The sequence below is a fragment of the Canis lupus genome, chromosome 9 (assembly GCF_048164855.1).
Source record: "Canis lupus baileyi chromosome 9, mCanLup2.hap1, whole genome shotgun sequence".
Taxonomy (NCBI): domain Eukaryota; kingdom Metazoa; phylum Chordata; class Mammalia; order Carnivora; family Canidae; genus Canis; species Canis lupus.
Window position 1 is genome coordinate 42,737,122 of NC_132846.1, and position 20,092 is coordinate 42,757,213.

A 20,092-nucleotide genomic window follows, 5' to 3' on the forward strand; every position below is an offset into this window, starting at 1 on the left:
ACGTGGACATGATTCATCACTCACACAGACACACAGAAACCTTATACCAAGATAAATATTTTTACATATTTATGCTACCTGTTTTTCTTCCTGCTCCAAATTGGAAGAAAAGGGTCACTCTCACTATAAATATTTCCATGGAAAGAACAACAAAAAGGCAGACCCAGAAGTCAAGAGAAGCTGTGAAGAATTAAGGTTGGGGACAAGGATTCAAAATGAAAGTAACTCAAAGAAGGTGTAATCTGCTCTGGTACCATGTAAATCAAGGTCTTAAGAAATTTACCCTCATGTACCCTTTCTTAGGAAACTTTTGGAGGTTTCTCAAGGAGAAGGGAATAGATGAAGAGGAAAGAGGTGAGGAGAATTTGTTAGGATAAAGATGAATGAATGAAGATGACTTAGAGAATAAATTTAGACTGGAGTATGTTTTTGTCAGATCCCATGTAGAAAACAGATGGCAAAATCAACCTGTGTAATGGAAGAGAGTTTAATGAAGGGACTGTTTACAGAGATGTAGGTTGAGGTTAGGGAACTAAGAAGCATCTCAATGTGAGCAACAGCAGGATGCTTATTACTAAGCCTAGGCTTGAATGGGCAAGGGAGGGAGTAGTTACTGGAATTTACCAGAGTTACTACCTTAGGAGAGGAGCCACCTAGTGGGAACTGTGGCCTTAGAGGAATATGACCTCTGCCAAATCACAGGAGGAAGCTAGGGGGATAAAGAACCCAACCTTCTCTCCTCCCTCCCAGTGGGTATTTCTCTATAGCTAAGCCCTACTGGAAGCCAGAAGATAAGAAAACATGAATAATGCAGTCTGTGGAGGTCAGCCTTCTCACACCTGGAGCCAATGGAGAGGACAAGTGAATCTGGACACAGAAAATATCCAGCTTAGAGCTAGAGAATGGTGGACTCCAGAAAGGATATAAGGATATAACTTAAAAAAACAGAAACTGGTAGGTTACCTGATTTGAATATGTACATTAAAGAGTATTTTGATTCTTCTATCAGAATGTAGGGGGATACATTAGTGATTTAACAAAAAAGGGAAATATAACTTAATGAGGAGAAGGAAATGTGTAAATAAATGCTACAGCAGGGACATAGATTAAGTATCCTAGAAGTGTAGGTTGTGGGTGGGAGCGGGCAGGAATAAGGAAGATTTCATAAGACTTAATGGTAGAGGGAAATTTTAACAGATAAAGAAATGAACAGGAAGGATTTTTTTTCCCTGAGTATAAGAAACAATATGTCAAAGCTGTGGAGGTGGAAAATTGTAGGGCTTGTACTGGAAATAGCAAGTAGTTCCATTTGGAAGATAAGAAAGGGAGAAACAGTGGGGGCAAAGTATTCTAGGACTAATTCAAGAGGAGCCATTTGAATGACAGGCTAAAGAATTTGAAATGGGTTCTCCAGAAATTGTTAAAGTACCTGGAGTCAAAAAGAATTCAGTTTGAGGCCCAGCTGCACCATTTAGCTTTTGACATTGGACAAGTTACTGTCTTTACTAAGTTAGAAAATTCAGCCAAGAGATGGTCGTGAGGGTTAAATGAGATAATAATGCAAACTAGGTACTTAGCACAGTGAATGAATGGTATATAGTAAACTGTGGTAAACAGTAGCTTAAGAAAAGGGAAAGGCAACAAAAACTTTTGAAAAGGGACACCCATGATAATAGGCATGCTTCAGGAAAATTTATTCAGCAGTAGAGTTGACCCTTGGACAACACAGTTTAGAACTGCCTGGGTCCACTTGTGTGCCAGTTGTTTTTGTTTTTGTTTTTGTTTTCGATAAATACAGTACAGTCCTATAAATGTATTTTCTTCTTATGATTATCTTAGTAACATTTTCTTTTCTCTAGCTTTATTGTAAGGATAGAGTATATGATACATATACAAAATATGTGTTAATCAACTGTTTATATTATCAGTAAGGCTCCTGTCAACAGTAGACTGTGAGTAGTTAGTAACTCTTAACTCCCATGTTATGCAAGGGTCATCTGTGCAAAGTATGTGGCAACTAGAAAGACCAAGATTGGGGTGACTCTTGAAGTTCATAGAAAAACCTGTGAGAGGGATAATATAAATATGATTTAAGGTAGTGGTATGAGAAGCTAGGGTTATATGTGAGATATTATGGAGGGAGAGTTGATGGGAGTTAGTGTAATTAATTATTAACATATTTAGGGATATTACAATTATGATTTGCAATACTTAATATGACCCTGAGGGACAACTAATTTATCTGACAGGATTAGTCTGTCTAAATTTTTACGGTATTCATTTTTCATGGTATAAAGTAGCATTTTATTGTTAACAGTTTGTCAAGGTAGGACATGTGGCTTAGTTTGGCAGCACATACTGATATTGGAGCAATATAGAATAGAGTATAACATTTTAAAAATGTCACTAGGAAACTGAAATATTTGTAGCTTAGTGTTAGTCTTCAAATGAGGAGAAGTTTATATGCATTTCTGCCATTTCTCCACTTGACTACCTCTCCTTTGCTGAATATTTAGAAACTCTGAGCAATAGATGGCATGCTATCATAGCTTGGTGTTACAGTAAACTTGTAGTCTGTTAACATATAAGTGAAATTAATTATTGTGTCATTTTATGAAGCAGTTGAAAGATGAATTCTCTCTAATCATATTTTAAAAGTAAAAGGATGATGTAATTATGTGATTTTTGAAAGAAGTATGTAGTCAGGGTAGTATCATCTTACAGAGGTATAACTAACATTCCACTGTGGATCCACATAAGGGTTCACTGATCTGGATTTTAGTTCCTGTTCTGTTATTTGTAGCTCTGTGACTTAACTTGCAATGTCTACATATCTTCTGGAAAATGGAGATATCTAGCCTGCTTACCTTTCAGGGAAACTGGAGATCAGATGAGATAATGTGCTTGAATTTATTAGGGAAACTGAAAAGCTTTACAAATGTAAGGTATAAATGTGTAAATTACTTACAAATTTTCATTTCTAGCCTGTCCTCTTAGGTTTCCCTGTCTAGCAGTTAACAGCCTGCCAAAGTTACCCTTTAAAATGGAATTTATCCTCTTTCCAATTCTCCACATCCTCCTCCTCTCCTTCCCAAGGAGAAAAATCTTATTCTCTGAATTCTTCTGTTTTAATGTCCCATAATTTCTCCCAGGTTCAATTGTCATGCTCAGTATTTTGGAATTATATTTGGCTCCTGGTCTCTAAATCCTGTCAAGTCATCATTTGTAATAACCATTGTTTGAAGTTATCCCTTTTTCATTCCTTCTGCTACTTCCTTTATCCTCCCATGCATAAAGTATTAAAACATTATCTCAATTGGTTGCTCTACTTACATTTCCCTTGGCCAACTCCGGTTACAGTATAGATTTAACTTTGTAAAAAGCCAATTTTCTGTTGTTTTTTTGTTTTTGTTTTTGTTTTTTTAACTCAGAAACCCATAGTTTTCCTTTTCTCCTTGCTTACAGGAGAAAATTCAAACAATTTAGCTTAGCATTCAGAGTCAACTCTGCCGTTATCTTCTATCTTTTACTCTGGCTCTATTCCTTATCAAGACTGTTCTTGTTCTCTAACTAGGCCATATATATTCTTGATTGGTAGCAATATACTAGAAAGCCATATTAAAAGTAACTTTATCCCACATGTTTAAAAATCCATTTCTGGTCAGTTTGAAAATGTTATAAATTACCTTTTGTCCTATACCTTTTCAAAAACTTGACTAACCTTTTGGACTCATTTAATCTTTTATTACCAAGTTGTTGAAGGTGATAATGGGGAGTTCAAGTAACCAACCATTTGATATCTTTGATACTGTTTGGCTTTTAACCAGTTCCTCCTGTGAATTTGTGGTCCTGAGTATCTCCAAAGACCTTCAACTTTGTATTTGATATAAGCAAATGGAGCACTTTCTCACTGAATTTTTTAAGTTGTCAGTAAGAATTTCTGAGTTAAATACTTTGCATGACTAGCCCAAATATATTTGAGTTTTAACTCGTATTTACTTAATTTTAGATATACATAAAGTTTCTTTTTTGTAAAGATGGTATATGGGCCATTCATTCATTTCACAGGTTTTTTTAAAATATGATATGAATATATGAATTGTTTTGAATACACAGTGTATATAAATATACATTAGTCTTTTTCAAAACTTAATTATTTTGAGGGGCGATGGTGTATGTAGCTCAGTCGGTTAAGCATCTGCCTTAGCATCAGGTCATGATCCCTGGGTCCTGGGATCTAGCCCTTTGTCAAGTTTCCTGCTCAGTGGGGAGTCTGTAACCCCCCCCCCTTTGTGTTCTCCCTCTCTCTCAAAGTAAATAAAGTCTTTTTTTAAAAAATGATTTTGAGTATCTTTCCAAATGTTCATTTTTGCCTCTTGTGTATCTTCTTTGGTGAAGTGGTCAAATCACTTGCCCAATTTTTTTAAATTGGGATTTTTGACTTAATGAGATGTAGGAGTGTTTATAGTGAATATAAATATTTTGCAGACACATTTCTCCCTTTTTTTAGCATGCCTTTTCATTTTGTGAACATGATCTTCTAGTGGGGTATTTTGGAGTATTTTGCCACCCTTCAGTGGATTCTAAAAACTGTACAATCCACAGATCTTAGCAACAGACTAGATAATAGAGTTTGAAAAAGATCAAATCTTGGAGATGGTGGTATTATTAACAAAAGTAGGGAAGAAGTTGAGGTCAGTTTGAGATATATTAAAATTGAGATCCTGGTAATATCCATATAGAAATGTACTTTTTGTTTCCTCAACCTAGAACCCTTTATTTCTGGATCATCCCACAGCTGACTCATTTTTTTTTTTTGTCATTTAGGTCTCAGTGCAAATATCACCTCCTAAAATAGTCCTTCCCTGGCCTTCTTATCTAATGTTATCCATTTCTAAACATCACTATTTATTATATTAGTTACACTTTCTCTCTAGTTCTTTATCTGAAGTATCTTACATGTTTGCTCTTTATTATCTGTTACTCTGCCAGAATGTAAGCATCATTGGGACAGCAAGATCCTCTCCTCTTGGTCTGGTGTAGCATCAAAATCTCCCTCTCTGAATTAACTACAGCTCCTGTCAAATTCTTGTGGATCTTTTTGGATCCTTAACTTCTCATTTTCTCAGCATTGTAAGCTAGTAAAAATATTTAAAATTGGTCCAGAAGTTGTAGTTAAAACAAAGAAAAAATATGAACTGCATTTTTGTTTGAGCCTTAAATTAGAGGTCAAAAGGGATCATTAAAAATAATCTGCAAAAGGTCTTACCAGTTATGCTTGCCTCTTTCTCCTCAATAATTTCAGGTAATTTACAATGATTTTAATTGATGTTCATTAAATATTGGGGAGGATTTACAGCTTTACTGCTTCATACCAAGAAATCCTAGCCCATCTACAAACAGAATTAGATATCGTATTGAATTAACCTTTCTGTCTCACTCTTTCCCCCTAAAAAATACTGCAGACCTTTACACTTGATTGTCTCTCCTCTATTTTACAGAGTAAGAAAGTTAGCCTGAGTTCTGTGAAAGACCAGAGAAGAAAAACTAAGAGGATAGTAGACAAGTTCTTTCCAATTTGCATAACGTAAGTTCTTTTCACTATTCTTGGCCTGAATTTTCTGTTAGCTGACAAAGCTGTTTCTATGGAAACAAATAGTCCAACTTCTTAGAATGTCAGAGGAATGCTGATCACTGAAAATGAGACTTCCCAGCTGCTAGTCAAAAGGCATTGCTTGTGGGAGAAGAAGGGGAAAAAGGATGAATTGAAAAAAAAAAAATCTAGAGTTCTGGGCTGTAGTGTAGACGACCATCTTCATTCCCCAGCTGTCACATAAACGATTCTATTTCTTGGTGTAGAGTTTTAGTGGGCCTATATACTTCAGACTATTTCAGGTCCCCCAATCTCAATCATTTTTAATTATTTGAAGCTTATTAGCTTTCTTGTACCTCCTTCTCTTATAGCCAATTCAGATAAGCAAGCTCTTTCTCCCCAGTTGGTTTGAAGTTAGCATTGAAACAGCTTTGGGATGCCAACCTGAAAATTTGTTTTCTTGTCTTTTGGACTATGTAAAGAGTTTTGACTTCTTTTTTCTTTTTTTTAATCTTTGGGTGGGGGTGCAAGCTGGGACTCTGATGAGGATGTGAAATGTGGGCTTTTGAGGCATTTTAAAAACAATTTATAATTAGAAGGTTGAGAAGAGAGGAATAGAGTACTCTTAGGGCCAGGAACCTGTAGCTTTATTATTTGCGTAAGACAGCCTTTTATTTACATATAAGGAGATAATTCTCTAGTTTAGTTATTTATCAGCTTCTGAATTGTCAGACAAAAGACTTTTTTCCCTTTCTTTTTCTCTTTTTCTTTTGCTTGTTTGTGTATGTGTTTTGGAAAGGGAGAGTACAATTCCTTTGGACTGCTACATTTTAATGATATGTGTTGACTACATATATGAGCTAGAGTATTCATGGTTTGTGTGTTTAAGAATTACAATTATCTTGATGCCAGACCTATAGGACGTAGCATAATGTTTCTCTGATTCTGGAAGAACTTTTGAATCTTTTAGGGCCCTCCTGAATTAATTTGTGATCATTATAATGTGTCTTGGAGTGTTGTTTGGTGAGATCATTATTTAACCAAGGTGATCTGAAAAAATTTCTTGAAGGAAATGGGGGCTGTAGTAGACAAAAGATGAAAGGAGAAGCAGTTCATATTTCTTAACCTTATTAGGCACTTAGGAAGAAAAAAGATACAGGATAGGCACAAATGAGGAAGCAAACTTAGAAAGTTTGTATAGGAAAGTATTAAAGATACAGTTAGAAAGTTTGGATTTACCTTGTGAGTTGGGACACTGTTCTCTAGGCAGTATGAAAGCCATTAGAGATCTTGAACATAGAAGTGATTTAGTTAGTCATATACTTAATTAAGCATTTGTCCCTTACTATATATGTATCAGGACTATATAGATGAATAAGATAGATGCTTAATAGGTAGATCATTTACACACATGACCTGCAGTCACCTTGCAATTAATGTGTCCAAAACTATTGCCCTTCAATTTCTGTCCTTTTCTAATTCTTCTTCTCCTGTATTCTCCACATTAATATTTGCCATCCACCCAGTAACTCAAAGTTAGTGGTCCTGGAGTCACACTGCTGTGGTTCCTATTCTGAAGCCTCCCTGTTTGCTTGGCCCCTGTGCTGGGTGATTTCATGGATCCAGATATGAGTCAGTATGGTTCCTGATCTATAAAGGCATCTAGTCTGATGGGGCAGACAAAGATACAAATAGCTGTAGTCTAGTTTGATCAGAGATGTGACAGGGATTGGGAGTTCCAGAGCAAGCACATAACCAGTTTGAGGAGTCATGGCAATCTGGAGTAGGATGTATTTCAACTGAGACTTTTAAAAGGAGAGTAGGCAAGGATTAGATCCTAGGCAGTCTGATTCTGGAGCCTTGTTCTCTTAAACATTATGCTGTCTTGGGTAACTGGGGAGGTATAATGGCATTAATTAGAACTGAGAGTGGAGGAAGAGGATTAAGGAGAATATGAGGGGATTAAAGGGAAATAATGAGTTTAGCTCTGGACACATTAATTTCTAGATCCCTAGGACATTTTGGTAGATAGCCTAATGGGCAGGGATCCTGTCTCTATAACCCTAGTACCTAGTCAAGAGTAAATGCTCAGTTATATTTATGTACAGATCACTCTTCTTTTCTAAATCTTTGATGACTTTCTTACTGTCTTGAGAATTAAGAACTTAATTTAAGACCTTTTGTAAGTTGGACCCAAACAAACTTTTTAGCCACTATTCTCTTGTACAAGCTGACTGCTTTAGTTCAACTAGCCTTATTTGTTCTTTTCCCATACCTTTTATCTTCCTCCCTTTTGTTCATATATGGCCTCTTGCTTGTTTTACCATTCTGTCTTCAAAGTCTACTTCAGCCCTTATACCTCATCTACCAAACAGGCATATTTGGAACTACTTTTAGAGTAGTAATGAGGATTAAATGAGTGAATACTGTGTAAAGTGTTTGTAATATTCTCCAACACGTAAGTGCTCAGTAATTGTTAAAGTTCTAAGTACTGCTACTACTACTTCCTTCTCCTCTTCCTCTTTCTCAGCTCTTCTTTTTTTGCTATATGAAAGGCAGACACCAAGTTCTAGTACTTCTATAACATATATATTTTTTAGTATAACTTTTTTTTCATCTTCACTGTCTTAGATCAAGACCCTATTTCTTACAGTTGCCTTCAAACTGGTCTCATTCCACCCTTAAGTCAATCATATACACTTCTGCCAGAGTGATAGTCCTCTTAAAGTTAATGTGATCAGGTCAATTCTGCTTTAAATCCTACAATAATTATTACTACTTTCAGGCTAAGTCCTTAGTTCTTAAACTAACTCAGTCTGGCCCCCCATTTGCCTTTTCAGTTTCATTATTATTTATGTATGAAATGCTCCCATTGTCCTGTCCAGCCTTATTGCATTCTGTTCTGTTTTCTGAAAATGCTATATTTTCATACTCTTCATTCTTACTGATCATGTGATCCCTCTGCCTGGAATAGACTTTTCTATCTGACTAATTTTTAGTTCTTTGAAATATTGCTCAAAGAAATGTATCCTCATGTTTTGAGTGTTTGCTGTGACTCCTTACTGCATACTAAGTTTCAGAGTCTACGCAATCTTCTATGAAATTCTGACATTCTTAGTTGAACAAATACTCACTGGGCATGAGTTTAGAATCTAATGAGAAGAAACCAGCTGGGGAAGAATAATCATTCATTTTCTTTGCTGTCTTTCCCAGTACACTGTGAACACTCCAAGGAAAATGACCAAAATGGAATTTTAAGCGGATTAATATCAGGTTGCAGAAATTTTTCTGAGAGTAAAAGACTAGATCCAGAAAGACAAGCATGATAATAGTCCAAGCATAAAAATTCTGACCCAGATCAGCTGGCTCGGTCTCTTTTGCACGAGCTGTAATTTCCCCCTCCCATGATCTATTATAGTGACTATGGACATAGCCTTAGTTTTTAAGCTGGGAGTTTTAATTTCAGATCATAATTTTGTAGACTAGCATATAAGGTAAAAAGTACATTACTATTCATTAAATATGATTTTTAATACCCAGTAAATATTGTAATTGGAGAAAGGTGAGAGTTTCAATTTTCTGGGAATATATACTCCTAGATTTTTCAAATCAAAATTAAGCATAGCACTACAGTAATTTCCACATACATTTCTGCTTACTTATAGTGAGAACATTAAATAAGCTGAATTTGCATTATGTATAATCAATATATAAAACTTAACAGCCTAATATAATACTGATAGTTCTCAGTTTACTGAAAAATAAAGCAATCCAATTATAAATAAGTTATTTACATGTAGCTCACATAGTTATAAATAGAGAAGTTAAAATTTGGATACAAGACAGAAAAATCTACCAAAATTCTTGTGAGAATGTAATGTTAGTGGCTTATGTAGCTGGCACCTGTCTTCCTGCCTGTTGGTCTAATGGTTTTCCTCTCAATCTAGGTGGGTTAAAGAAGTATGTGACAAGATATTTGTTTGAGTGAAGATTGGTTGGCATTTAGGAATATTATCTGAAAACTCAGCTTTTGCTGAGTTGGCATATGCTCTAGCCAATTTACTGAAGTGATGCTCAACTCAAGGAGATAGTGGGTTTATTATTGTAAATATTTTTAAAGTCTTGAACAGAGAAGACTAATTAGATTTACTGTGTGGGTTTACACATAAATAAACAATCTGCTTACTTACACCTAAGAAATGGCTTGATGAAAAGCCTTTGTCATCCAGTAAAATATTTTTCTTATCTAAAATATGTTGATGTGGGGAACCTAGGTGGCTCAGTCAGTTGGGTGCCCCACTCCTCATTTTGGCTTGGGTCATGGTCTTGTGGTCGTGGGATTGGCTCTGAGTGGGGCTGTGCACTCAGCCTGAAGTCCACTTCTTTCTCTCTGATCCTCCCCTCAACGGATGCTACTTTCTCTCTAAAATAAATAAATCTGGGATCCCTGGGTGGCGCAGCGGTTTGGCGCCTGCCTTTGGCCCAGGGCGCGATCCTGGAGACCCAGGATCGAGTCCCACGTCAGGCTCCCTGCATGGAGCCTGCTTCTCCCTCTGCCTCTCTCTCTCTCTCTCTCTCTCTCTCTCTGTGTGACTATCATAAATAAATTTTAAAAATTAAAAAAAAAATAAATAAAATAAATAAATCTTTTTTAAAAATGACATAGGGATCCCTGGGTGGCACAGCGGTTTGGCACCTGCCTTTGGCCCAGGGCGCGATCCTGGAGATCCAGGATCGAATCCCACATCGGGCTCCCAGTGCATGGAGCCTGCTTCTCCCTCTGCCTATGTCTCTGCCTCTCTCTCTCTCTCTCTCTCTCTCTCTCTGTGACTATCATAAATAAATAAAAAATTTAAAAAAAATAAAAAAATAAAAATGACATAAAAATATTTTGAAGGATTTTTAAAATAGGAGAATCAGGTTAATACTGAGTTTTTAAAATAGAATCAAATTAATACTAACAACTAATATACATACATGTATTTTTTAGTTTTAAAACTTGCATACAGCATCTCGGTTAAAACTCAGAACAACAACAACAACAAAAAACTCAGAACAAGCCTATGAATAAATTTTCCAAAGGAATCTGACATTCAGAGAGAGAACCTGACTAGTCTTAAATCATAAAACCAGAAGAAGTCGCAGAACCAGAATTAAAATTCAGTTTCTGGTCTCTAAGTCCAATATATTATTTGCTGTGGAGTGTAACTTTAATAAAGATTTTTTTGAGTGGTAACAGATACTACTATTTTCTGAATGAATCTTCATTAGGAATTAATCTTAATTCTTTTTAAAAAATTTTTTCAAAGATTTTATTTGTTTGAAAGAGCACGAGCAGCAGGGAGGACCAGAAGGAGATGTCAACTCCCTACTCAGCAGGGAGTCTGAAGATGCTGGACTCAATATCCCAGGATCCCAAGGTCATGACCTTAGCCTAAGGCAGACACTGAACCATTTGAGCCACCTAGGCACCCTTAATTCTTTTTTTAAGGTGACTGGTTATAAAGACTAATAACCCACAGTCTTTTTCTCACTTAATGTGGTTTTATCCTATAGATGCCTTAGCTGCTAATTAAAATTTCTTTTTCATTAGGTATCTCCTGCATCTCATAAACTCCTAAAAGTTAATTGTCCCCCACAATACTACCTTAATCTCAGGTGAGCCACCAACATGGCTTGCTATATGCCAGTTTCTTTAGCAGTTAACTAGGAAGCTATTTCAATTTCATGTATTGAGTGTAAAGTACTGTGTTGACACAACTATACAAAGATTATCAAAACATCTTTATACCTTAAGCAACCTATTCTCTACTAGAGTGGTACCTAAAATTTTCTTACTTTCCCTCTTTGCTAAACTTTCCAATACATGGTTTTTCTCAGCTATAGGATTAAACAGTATGCTTCAAATTCTTGGGAGGGGATTTTTTTTTAATAACTTGATTTCCTCAGCATTATTTGTAAAATAAAACAAAAGTACTTAATCTATGTAGCCAAATAATGTTGTACACTTAAGAGATGGTATATTGTGTGTAGATTAGAAGTGGGCTGTGTAAAATCTACTTTTATATTGTAATTCTTATATTTTTTTTCCCCATCTTTCCCCCTTAGATTTCCTTCATGGATACATTTCATAGCATTATTATGTGATGTGAGAAGTTTTTTGTTTTTGTTTTTTGAAGTAACATGGATTTTATACTACAGAATCAAGATATTGGCTTTATAGGAGAAATTGATTTATAAAAAGTGGTACAGGTTTTTATAGATAACCATGACAACATCCCATATGAATGGGCATGTTACTGAGGAATCAGACAACGAAGTAAAAAATGTTGATCTTGCATCACCAGAGGAACATCAGAAGCATCGAGAGATGGCTGTTGACTGCCCCGGAGATTTGGGCACCAGGATGATGCCAGTACGTCGAAGTGCACAGTTGGAGCGTATTCGGCAACAACAGGAAGACATGAGGCGTAGGCGAGAGGAAGAAGGGAAAAAACAAGAACTTGACCTTAATTCTTCCATGAGACTTAAGAAACTAGCCCAAATTCCTCCAAAGACTGGAATAGATAACCCTATATTTGATACAGAGGAAGGAATTGTCTTAGAAAGTCCTCATTATGCTGTGAAAATATTAGGTAAGTATATACAGCAGTATAATAGAAAATACTTTTGTTTCTCTTGCCTTAACATAAATGTATACAGGAAGGAAGAGGAGTATAAGAGAATGTAAGTAATAGCAGTTTGATTTCAGACCAAGATAAGTTCTTTTCTTGCAAAGGCCACATAACCAACCATCATTGTTTACTTTTAGTCACGTAGAGCTAAAGCATATAGTTTATTCAGTCACTACAACATGATTTTTAGATACAATCTTTGAATTAAAAATTTCTACATGTATGATAACATTTATTGCCTTGAAATTCACCTTTTATTTCAAACTCTTATACCAAAATTACTGAAAAGCAGTTTTCAGATTTGAATTTCCGATTTCCTTGAAGTTTATAAAATTATAATGAAATTAATATCTGTAGCTTTGGTAATCTATTTGATTTTCTTTCATTAATGACTGTCAATATGAAGAACTGGAGCCGGGACACCTGGGTGCCTCAGCGGTTGAGTGTCTGCCTTCAGCTCAGGGCATGGTCCTGGAGTCCCTATATTGAGTCCCACGTCTGGCTCCTTGCTGGGAGCCTGCTCCTACCTCTGCCTGTGTCTCTGCCTCTCTCTCTCTCTCTCTGTCTCTCTGTCTCTCTCTGTCATGAATAAATAAATAAAATCTTAAAAAAAAACTCTCATGGCGCTAGTTTTTTTTTTTTTTTTCACAGAATAGAATTTGGAAATTTTGACCATGTTTTATGTATATGATGTCATATGAACAGCTCTAGTTCTTTTTTTTAATCTTTTTTCCAAAGAGGTTTTTTTTTTTTTTTTTTTTTTTAGGGTTTTATTTATTTATTAGAAAGAGAGAATGAGAGAGCACAAGCAGGGGGAATGGCAGAAGGAGAGGAAAAACAGACTCCAGTTGAGCAGAGAGCCCAATATGGGCTCAATCCCAGGACCCTGGGATCATGACCTGAGCCAAAGGCATATGCTTAACCAGCAGAGGCCCCCCAAACAGTTTTGTTAGAGTAAAAATATTTAATTCCCATTTGCCTCTTACTGGCCCTCATCTCCCACCACTCCATTGTTTTTTATTAAAATATTCTTGTAAACATTCTCTCTGACTTGGAGAATGATTACATTGTAATATATCCAGCCCAAGCCTGGATTGATTTTTCCTTTTATTTATTTATTTTTTTAAATTAAATTTCTTTAAAATGAGTGTATTTTCCCATTTGCTTTACTTAGATCAGGCATAAATGCCCATCTAATAGATAATATTCATGTAATCTCAGTAAATAAATAAATACAGCTTAAGCCAGATTCACTTTAGTGAAACATATATATATATATATATATATATATATTTTTTTTTTTTTTTTTTTTTTTTTTTTGCCTAAGTATGGAAGGTTGGAGACCATTTCTCTCAAATTTTTGCTCTTTCCTATTTCTGTTTATGTGTTGCTTGCCTAACTTTTCTACAAATGTAGGTTAAAGGACAGCTATATTTTCTTCCAGCTTGCAATCCACTGTGGTTTTCAAAAATACCCTTGTGCAATCCTTGAATTTAAGGGTGTTTTACATATTTTGTTTTAAAGTAATTCAAAATATAGTACCAGGAGCACCCCCGTGGCACAGTTGGTTACGGGTCCAACTCTCAGTTTTGGCTCGGGTTGTAATCCCAGAGTCTTGAGATAGAGCCCTGCATCCAACTCCACACTTAGCACAGAGTCTGCTTGAGATTCTCTCTCCCTTTTACTCTGCCCCTCCCACTTGCGTGCTCTTTCTCTCTCTCAAATAAATCTTAAAAAAAAAAATATAACGTATCTAATTCAATTTTTGAATAGGAGAATATTTAGTATTTTGAGAAACAAGTAATGATTTAATGTTGATAGACTCAACCTCAAATATGTTTAATTATAGGAAACATGAAAAGTTAGCGTAAGTCATAAAGTTGTTATTGCCAGTCAAAGCTTCATTTTTGGATACACTGAGTTTTAAGTTTTTATTTTAAAATGAAGTGTAATAGCTTTGTACCAAACATTTTTTTTTCCTGCACATAATTTGCTAACACATCAAATTACAACAGAAGTACTCCCTTAAAGTTGTGTCTCCCTGCCAGTATTTTGATTAATAAAATCATGCCAGAGGCAACTTCTCAGCCTTTTTCACAGCCAGAAACAGCCACCTTATTTTAAATGAGGGAAGGATGCAACAACTAATTTATTTCTTTGAGAGGGAGCCATCAGTTTCCAATGATACATCATCATTTATCTGTGAGTAGAGAAAATCTATTTTAAGAATTGAAAATATGATGGGAAGGTTGGATATTTTGAGTAGTGGTTTTTAATAAAGGGTTTATAAATTACGCACTATTTAATAATAGAAGTTCAGGGATGGAATGATAGAAAATATTCTGAAAGGAAGAACTGAACTTCCTTGTTTAAAGCAGTCAGAATCTTATGAAAAATTAGAAAATAGTGATGTGGGAATTTAATTTCAAATAAATAATAGTAGTATTATAAATTATAAGAATTTTGATATATTAGAGAAGCATTCCTTAAAATTGGCATGAGTTATTAAAACTTGCTTTGCTTCAAATAAAATCTCATTGTCTTGTTCTCTTTCATAAGCAAACCAAACTACTTTGTGAGGGAAATTCTGAGAAAATAAGGTAGCAGATAAAAGTACAGTGAAGGTAGAATGGAATCATGTTCAGATACCTCTAGATTACAGGTGCCACTGGTTTTTATTTTGTATTCATATAGAAGTAATTTTGGGCCAGACAAGTAAATATAGTAGAATATTCAAAGGGAATAAAGTAGGAAACACTGTCATCATATATGAAGAGACCTTAGGAAAGGCACACCCACCTACCCAGGGTGAGCTCTTTGTTCTGTGGATAATAAGGAGACGCTTGAAATTTGTGATTAGCGACTTTCTGATTCACACCAGCTGCTGTTAGTGTGAAGATAAAAGGTATGCCAAGGGGCATAAAACTAGGATGAATAAAATAATTCATTAGATTAGCATGTTTCAGCCTTGATTAATGTCTACATATTTTTGCTACGTCTCTGAATATTCAGCTATAAAGTCAGCAATGTTACAAAGTAAAATATATCTTCTACATTTCTGTTATTATTTGACTTCCAACTGACTGTGGGATATCCTGGAATTTTACTAGATTGTGATAAACTTTACCTTTGGCTCAGGTTGTGATCCCGGGGTCCTGGGATCAAGTCCCACATTGGGTTCCCCACAGGGAACCTGCTTCTCCCTCTGCCTGTGTCTCTGCCTCTGTCATGAATAAATAAATTAAGTCTTTTTTAAAAGTTTTATTTTGATTTTGTCCGCTGCCAACCAAAATTCAAAGGTCTGAATTTTATGTTCTTAAATTTGGAAGAAAAAAAGAAAAAGTCTACCTCTGTTTAAGCAAAGATTTCCTGAATGAGTGTTCTCATTTTGATTCAGCAGATAGGTATACTGGAAACTGATATAATTTCCACATACTCAGAAATATTAATTAAGGTCCTTATCTGAACATTCAGTTTGTCCAGTTTAGGAGAAAAGAAGAAAAAGTCATAAAGTTGGTTGAAATCTAGAAATTTCTGAGGATAGATTAAAGAAATATGTATTATTTAAGCAATGAAATGGAAAATCTTTAATGCTAGAAAAATTTTAATGCTACATATCTCTTTATGTAGGGTAAATGATAGCACAAGTAAAATAAGCAAAGCTAATCCTGGGTAGATGATTATCACCATTACTTTGAAAGCTCTCCAGAGATGGAGATTCCTTAGCTTCCTTGAGTAATCTTATTGTTTACCCTTAAAGCCAAAAAAATTCTCCCATATGGCTGTCTAGTGTCTTGGGTATTTGAAGATAAAATTTCAGATAGAGCAACTCTTGGTTATTGCTTTCTGTTGCCTAATTTAAATCTTCATTCTTTTACATTTTAGGCTACCAGGAGGGGGCCAAGGGGAAAGAAGAGGGTTCAAAGGGTAGATTTGTGGATTTATGTGTATTTGTATTTATTTGTATTTATCTGATTATAATTGTATTCTAATGCCAAATGTAAGTAATTTTTCTTTTAGATAATGTGTCCTCTTAACCATAAATAATATATGTTATAAGAAATGTTAGGGAAAATGATGGGAACTTAAAACAATTTCTACTGAATATCAAGCAAGAAAAATAGATCCAACTGCGACAAAAAAAAAAAAACTGGATATAAAGACTTTCTTGTAGGAAAGCTATAGCAGACTGGAATTTATCAGATTTGCTATGTTTGCCTTTGCCTTCTCTACAGTGTCCCTTTTCTGCCCTCCCTTTGTCCTGCCTTATTGTGTTTACATCTCTGCTGCAGTACTCTCTTTGTCCACTCCCCTGTCTGCACTGTGTTCATGTTTTCTTTCTAGTCCTGTGATTCTCCATATATCTATTTTTCTGTCCATGTGGTTCTTTCTCCTTGTGTTTTCTGTTGTGTCTTTTTATGAGAGGGGAAGGGAATTTCTATTCTCTGAATTCTATCCTCTCTTTATTGTGTATCTTCATTGATAACTACAGAAGAGGGTTCATATTTGACAGGACTGATTTAGTTGCATCTGATTGGATTTTTAAAATTCCTTCTGGAATTGTACAGAAGAACTTAAGTAGCTTTAAGTTACACAAAATTAATTGTTCTTGGATAAGAAGTATTTGTTAAAGTGTTTTAAAGATGTACAGTACAGGGGTGCCTGGGTGGCTCAGTCGGTTAAAGATCTGACTTCGACTCAGGTCATGATCTCAGGGTTCTGGGATTGAGCCCTGCATCAGGCTCCCCACTCCATGGAGAAGCTGCTTGCTCCTCTCCCTCTGCCCCTCCCCCATTGGTGCTCTCTGTCTCTCAAATAAATAAATAAAATCTTTAAAAAATTTAAAAAGAGGGTAGCCCGGGTGGCTCAGTGGTTCAGTGCCACCTTCAGTCCAGGGCGTGATCTTGGAGACCCAGGATCGAGTCCCATGTCAGGCTCCCTGCATGGAGCCTGCTTCTCCTTCTACCTGTTTCTACCTGTGTGTGTGTGTGTGTGTGTGTGTGTGTGTGTGTGTGTGTGTGTCTCATGAATAAATAAAATCCTTAAAAAAATTAAAAAGATGTATAATAAGTGATCAAAGGGTTTTTTAACTTACAACTAAATATTCTGACCTTTGAAATTAAGAATTTTTATATGAAACTAAAATGTGAGTGAGAATGCGTGTCACAGTGAGTCGCTAAGCTGATGTTACCCACAATAATTTTTAATTAGACATCAATCTTAATATCAAAGAAAACACCCTTTGTCAAAATTACATTGAGAATTTTCTAGTAAAGAACTGAGTAAACACTGAATTAATTTCATTTATTATGATCAGAATCTTAAGACTAATGCTGTAGGTGTCTATTGCTTTCTATGTGATTTTAAAACTTATGGACAGAGGCAGCATCATTTTTAATGTCTTTTAAGTTGATAAGCCTATTTAAAAACACTAATTTCATCATAGGGTTTGTATCAGTATTTTGTATTCTCTTTTAAATACTCATTTGTTTCAACTACATATAGTTTAGTCCATGTCTTCTAGACAGTCTACATATATTTAATGAAGTTGTAAAAATTCACTGAATATCTGCTAATTTAATCTTTTCTAATTCACTAAACATTCTTAATGGAAACATGTAGATGTGAAGGATGAGAGTATTTTGAGAAGCTTTCCTGCATGATATTATGAAAGTAGCATTTGGAGGGTGAATAAAACACATGCATTATATGTATGAAGGTGCAAACAGTTAACTAGAGAAAATTCCTTTTAAGGATACATGGTAAGAATGTATAAGCTCCTCTAAATACTGGCCTGTGTATATTACATGCTGCTGTATTAGGCAGAAAGACTTCTCAGGGACAGCTTTTCCAGAACAAATAAACAGCATAATCAAGCCCTAGAATAAGAAAGAAAAGAAAAGAAAGAAAATTTTATCTTTTTTTATTCCCGTGGTTGGCAGAAAAGCACTGTCTTAGAAGTTTGAAGAAATGAATTCTTCATCTGGGTGCTGTTTTTTGTGTATGGCTTTATTTTCTTGAGATTTGATCTGAGTTATGGGTTTCTCTAGTTTGGAGGGTTTGGGGTTTTATTTATTTATATTTATTTATTTATTCATGAGACACACACACACACAGAGAGAGAGAGAGGCAGAGACACAGGCAGAGGGAGAAGCAGGCTCCTTGCAGGGAGCCCAACACTGGACTCTATCTCAGGTCTCCAGAATCACGCGCTGGGCTGAAGGCGGCGCTAAACCGCTGAGCCACCAGGGCTGCCCTGGGGTTGTTTTTTAAATTGGGAAATGTTTCTTAGGGTTTTTAGGAGGAGTCAATAAAATCCTGTATATATGCACATAATAGGATATTCCGTATCTTACTATTCAGTGATGGGAATGACTAATATATAATTTGTGCCAAATACATACTTGTAGTTTTTCAAAAATAGTTGACAATGTTTAATTTTAAAAGCTGAGCTTAATTTAAGTCATCTCAATTCAGTCTGACAATATGGATTAATGTAGTAAGATAATTTCATTGAAAACAGTTTTTACTAACTAAACAAAAACGTGACTAGAATTTCAAAGAGGTGAGTGAAGTAAAGAATGATAATGAACAAGTTTAAGTTGGTCTCGATGCTAACCTAACAATCTTGAACCTTAAGCCCAGTTAAATGTTTTTCTCTTTCTAGCATTGACGAGGTTCTTAGGTTCTCCCACAACCCATTATTTTTGTAGGAGGTACTAGGTCTTTAGCCTCTTTGGGACTCTGTTGTATTATTATACTTTACATTTTTCCTATTCCTGTAGACCTGAATGAAAAACATTTCCAGTTTGTCCAGAAAGCTTTTTTTTTCCTCTTGGATTTTAAACTGTCCTAGATGGTCTTTGTGATTTTAGAACTCAATATGTACAAATTGGCCAGATTTCATCTCTCTCTGGAATCTGCATTCCTTACGCTATCCATTTTGGATTAAGCACAAAATTTCCTATCTGAGAAGTATCTCAGCTATGAACTGATCTCCTGAAATAAGATCATTGATTTCAACTTGTCTCACTAAGCCATTCCTAGTTTGAGATACTCTACCTTACTTTCCCTAATTCTTCTCTATGACATAGGACTACATTATCTTAATTTATACTTACAATATTCTAAATATGAGAAGTATTGCTGTGCTTACCACAAAAGCAGAAAGAGGGCAACAAAAATTATTTACCAACAAGGAAATAGAGTAACTAAAAAACAGACACAAAACTCAGTATAGCAGTCAAGGTTATTTAGTATAGAAAGAAATAGGTTTGACTACCTTAGTCTCAAGTATATCATGTCTTAAAATATTGTAGTGACTGTGTTAATAAAGCCTTTAAGTCAGTGGTTCTTAACCAGAAGGGTACATTATCATAAACTTAAAATCAATGTATATGTATTTATGTTTATATTTAATGACATAAGTAAGACAACACAGGAGATTCTGATTGTTTGAGGTAGAACTCAGCTCATACCTTTGCAAGTTCCCTTAGTAGTACTCATAGGGCAGCCCCGGTGGCTCAGCGGTTTAGCGCCGCCTTCAGCCAAGGGTGTGATCCTGGAGACCAAGGATCAAGTCCCACGTCAGGCTCCCTACATGGAGCCTGCTTCTCCCTCTGCCTGTGTCTCTGCCTCTCTCTCTCTCTCTGTCTCTGTCTCTGTCTCATGAATAAATGAATAAAATCTTTTAAAAAAAAGTAATTCTCATAAATATCTTCGATTAAAAATCATTGTTCTGATAAAGCAAGAAAAGGTAATTACATTCAGTATGTTTTGCATAAAACTTCAGAGGTATTTATATAATCAATACTAGTCATTAAGG

The 20,092-nt window shown here is 35.4% G+C and overlaps 1 protein-coding gene across 8 annotated transcripts in view; it reads left to right on the forward strand.

Moving 5' to 3' along the window:
- The window catches only part of PALS1 (protein associated with LIN7 1, MAGUK p55 family member), a 75,255-nt gene that overhangs the window by 15,729 nt on the left and 39,434 nt on the right, over positions 1-20,092 (forward strand). For 3 of the 8 annotated variants that reach the window (XM_072838982.1, XM_072838985.1, XM_072838984.1), the window contains exons 2-3: positions 5,502-5,587; positions 11,702-12,228. In XM_072838982.1, the coding sequence (XP_072695083.1) occupies positions 11,862-12,228 (367 nt within the window). In that variant the 5' untranslated portion in view covers positions 5,502-5,587; positions 11,702-11,861. The remainder of the gene's footprint in view (positions 1-5,501; positions 5,588-11,701; positions 12,229-20,092) is intronic. The other 5 variants (XM_072838988.1, XM_072838989.1, XM_072838987.1 and 2 more) reach the window with 3 other exon arrangements.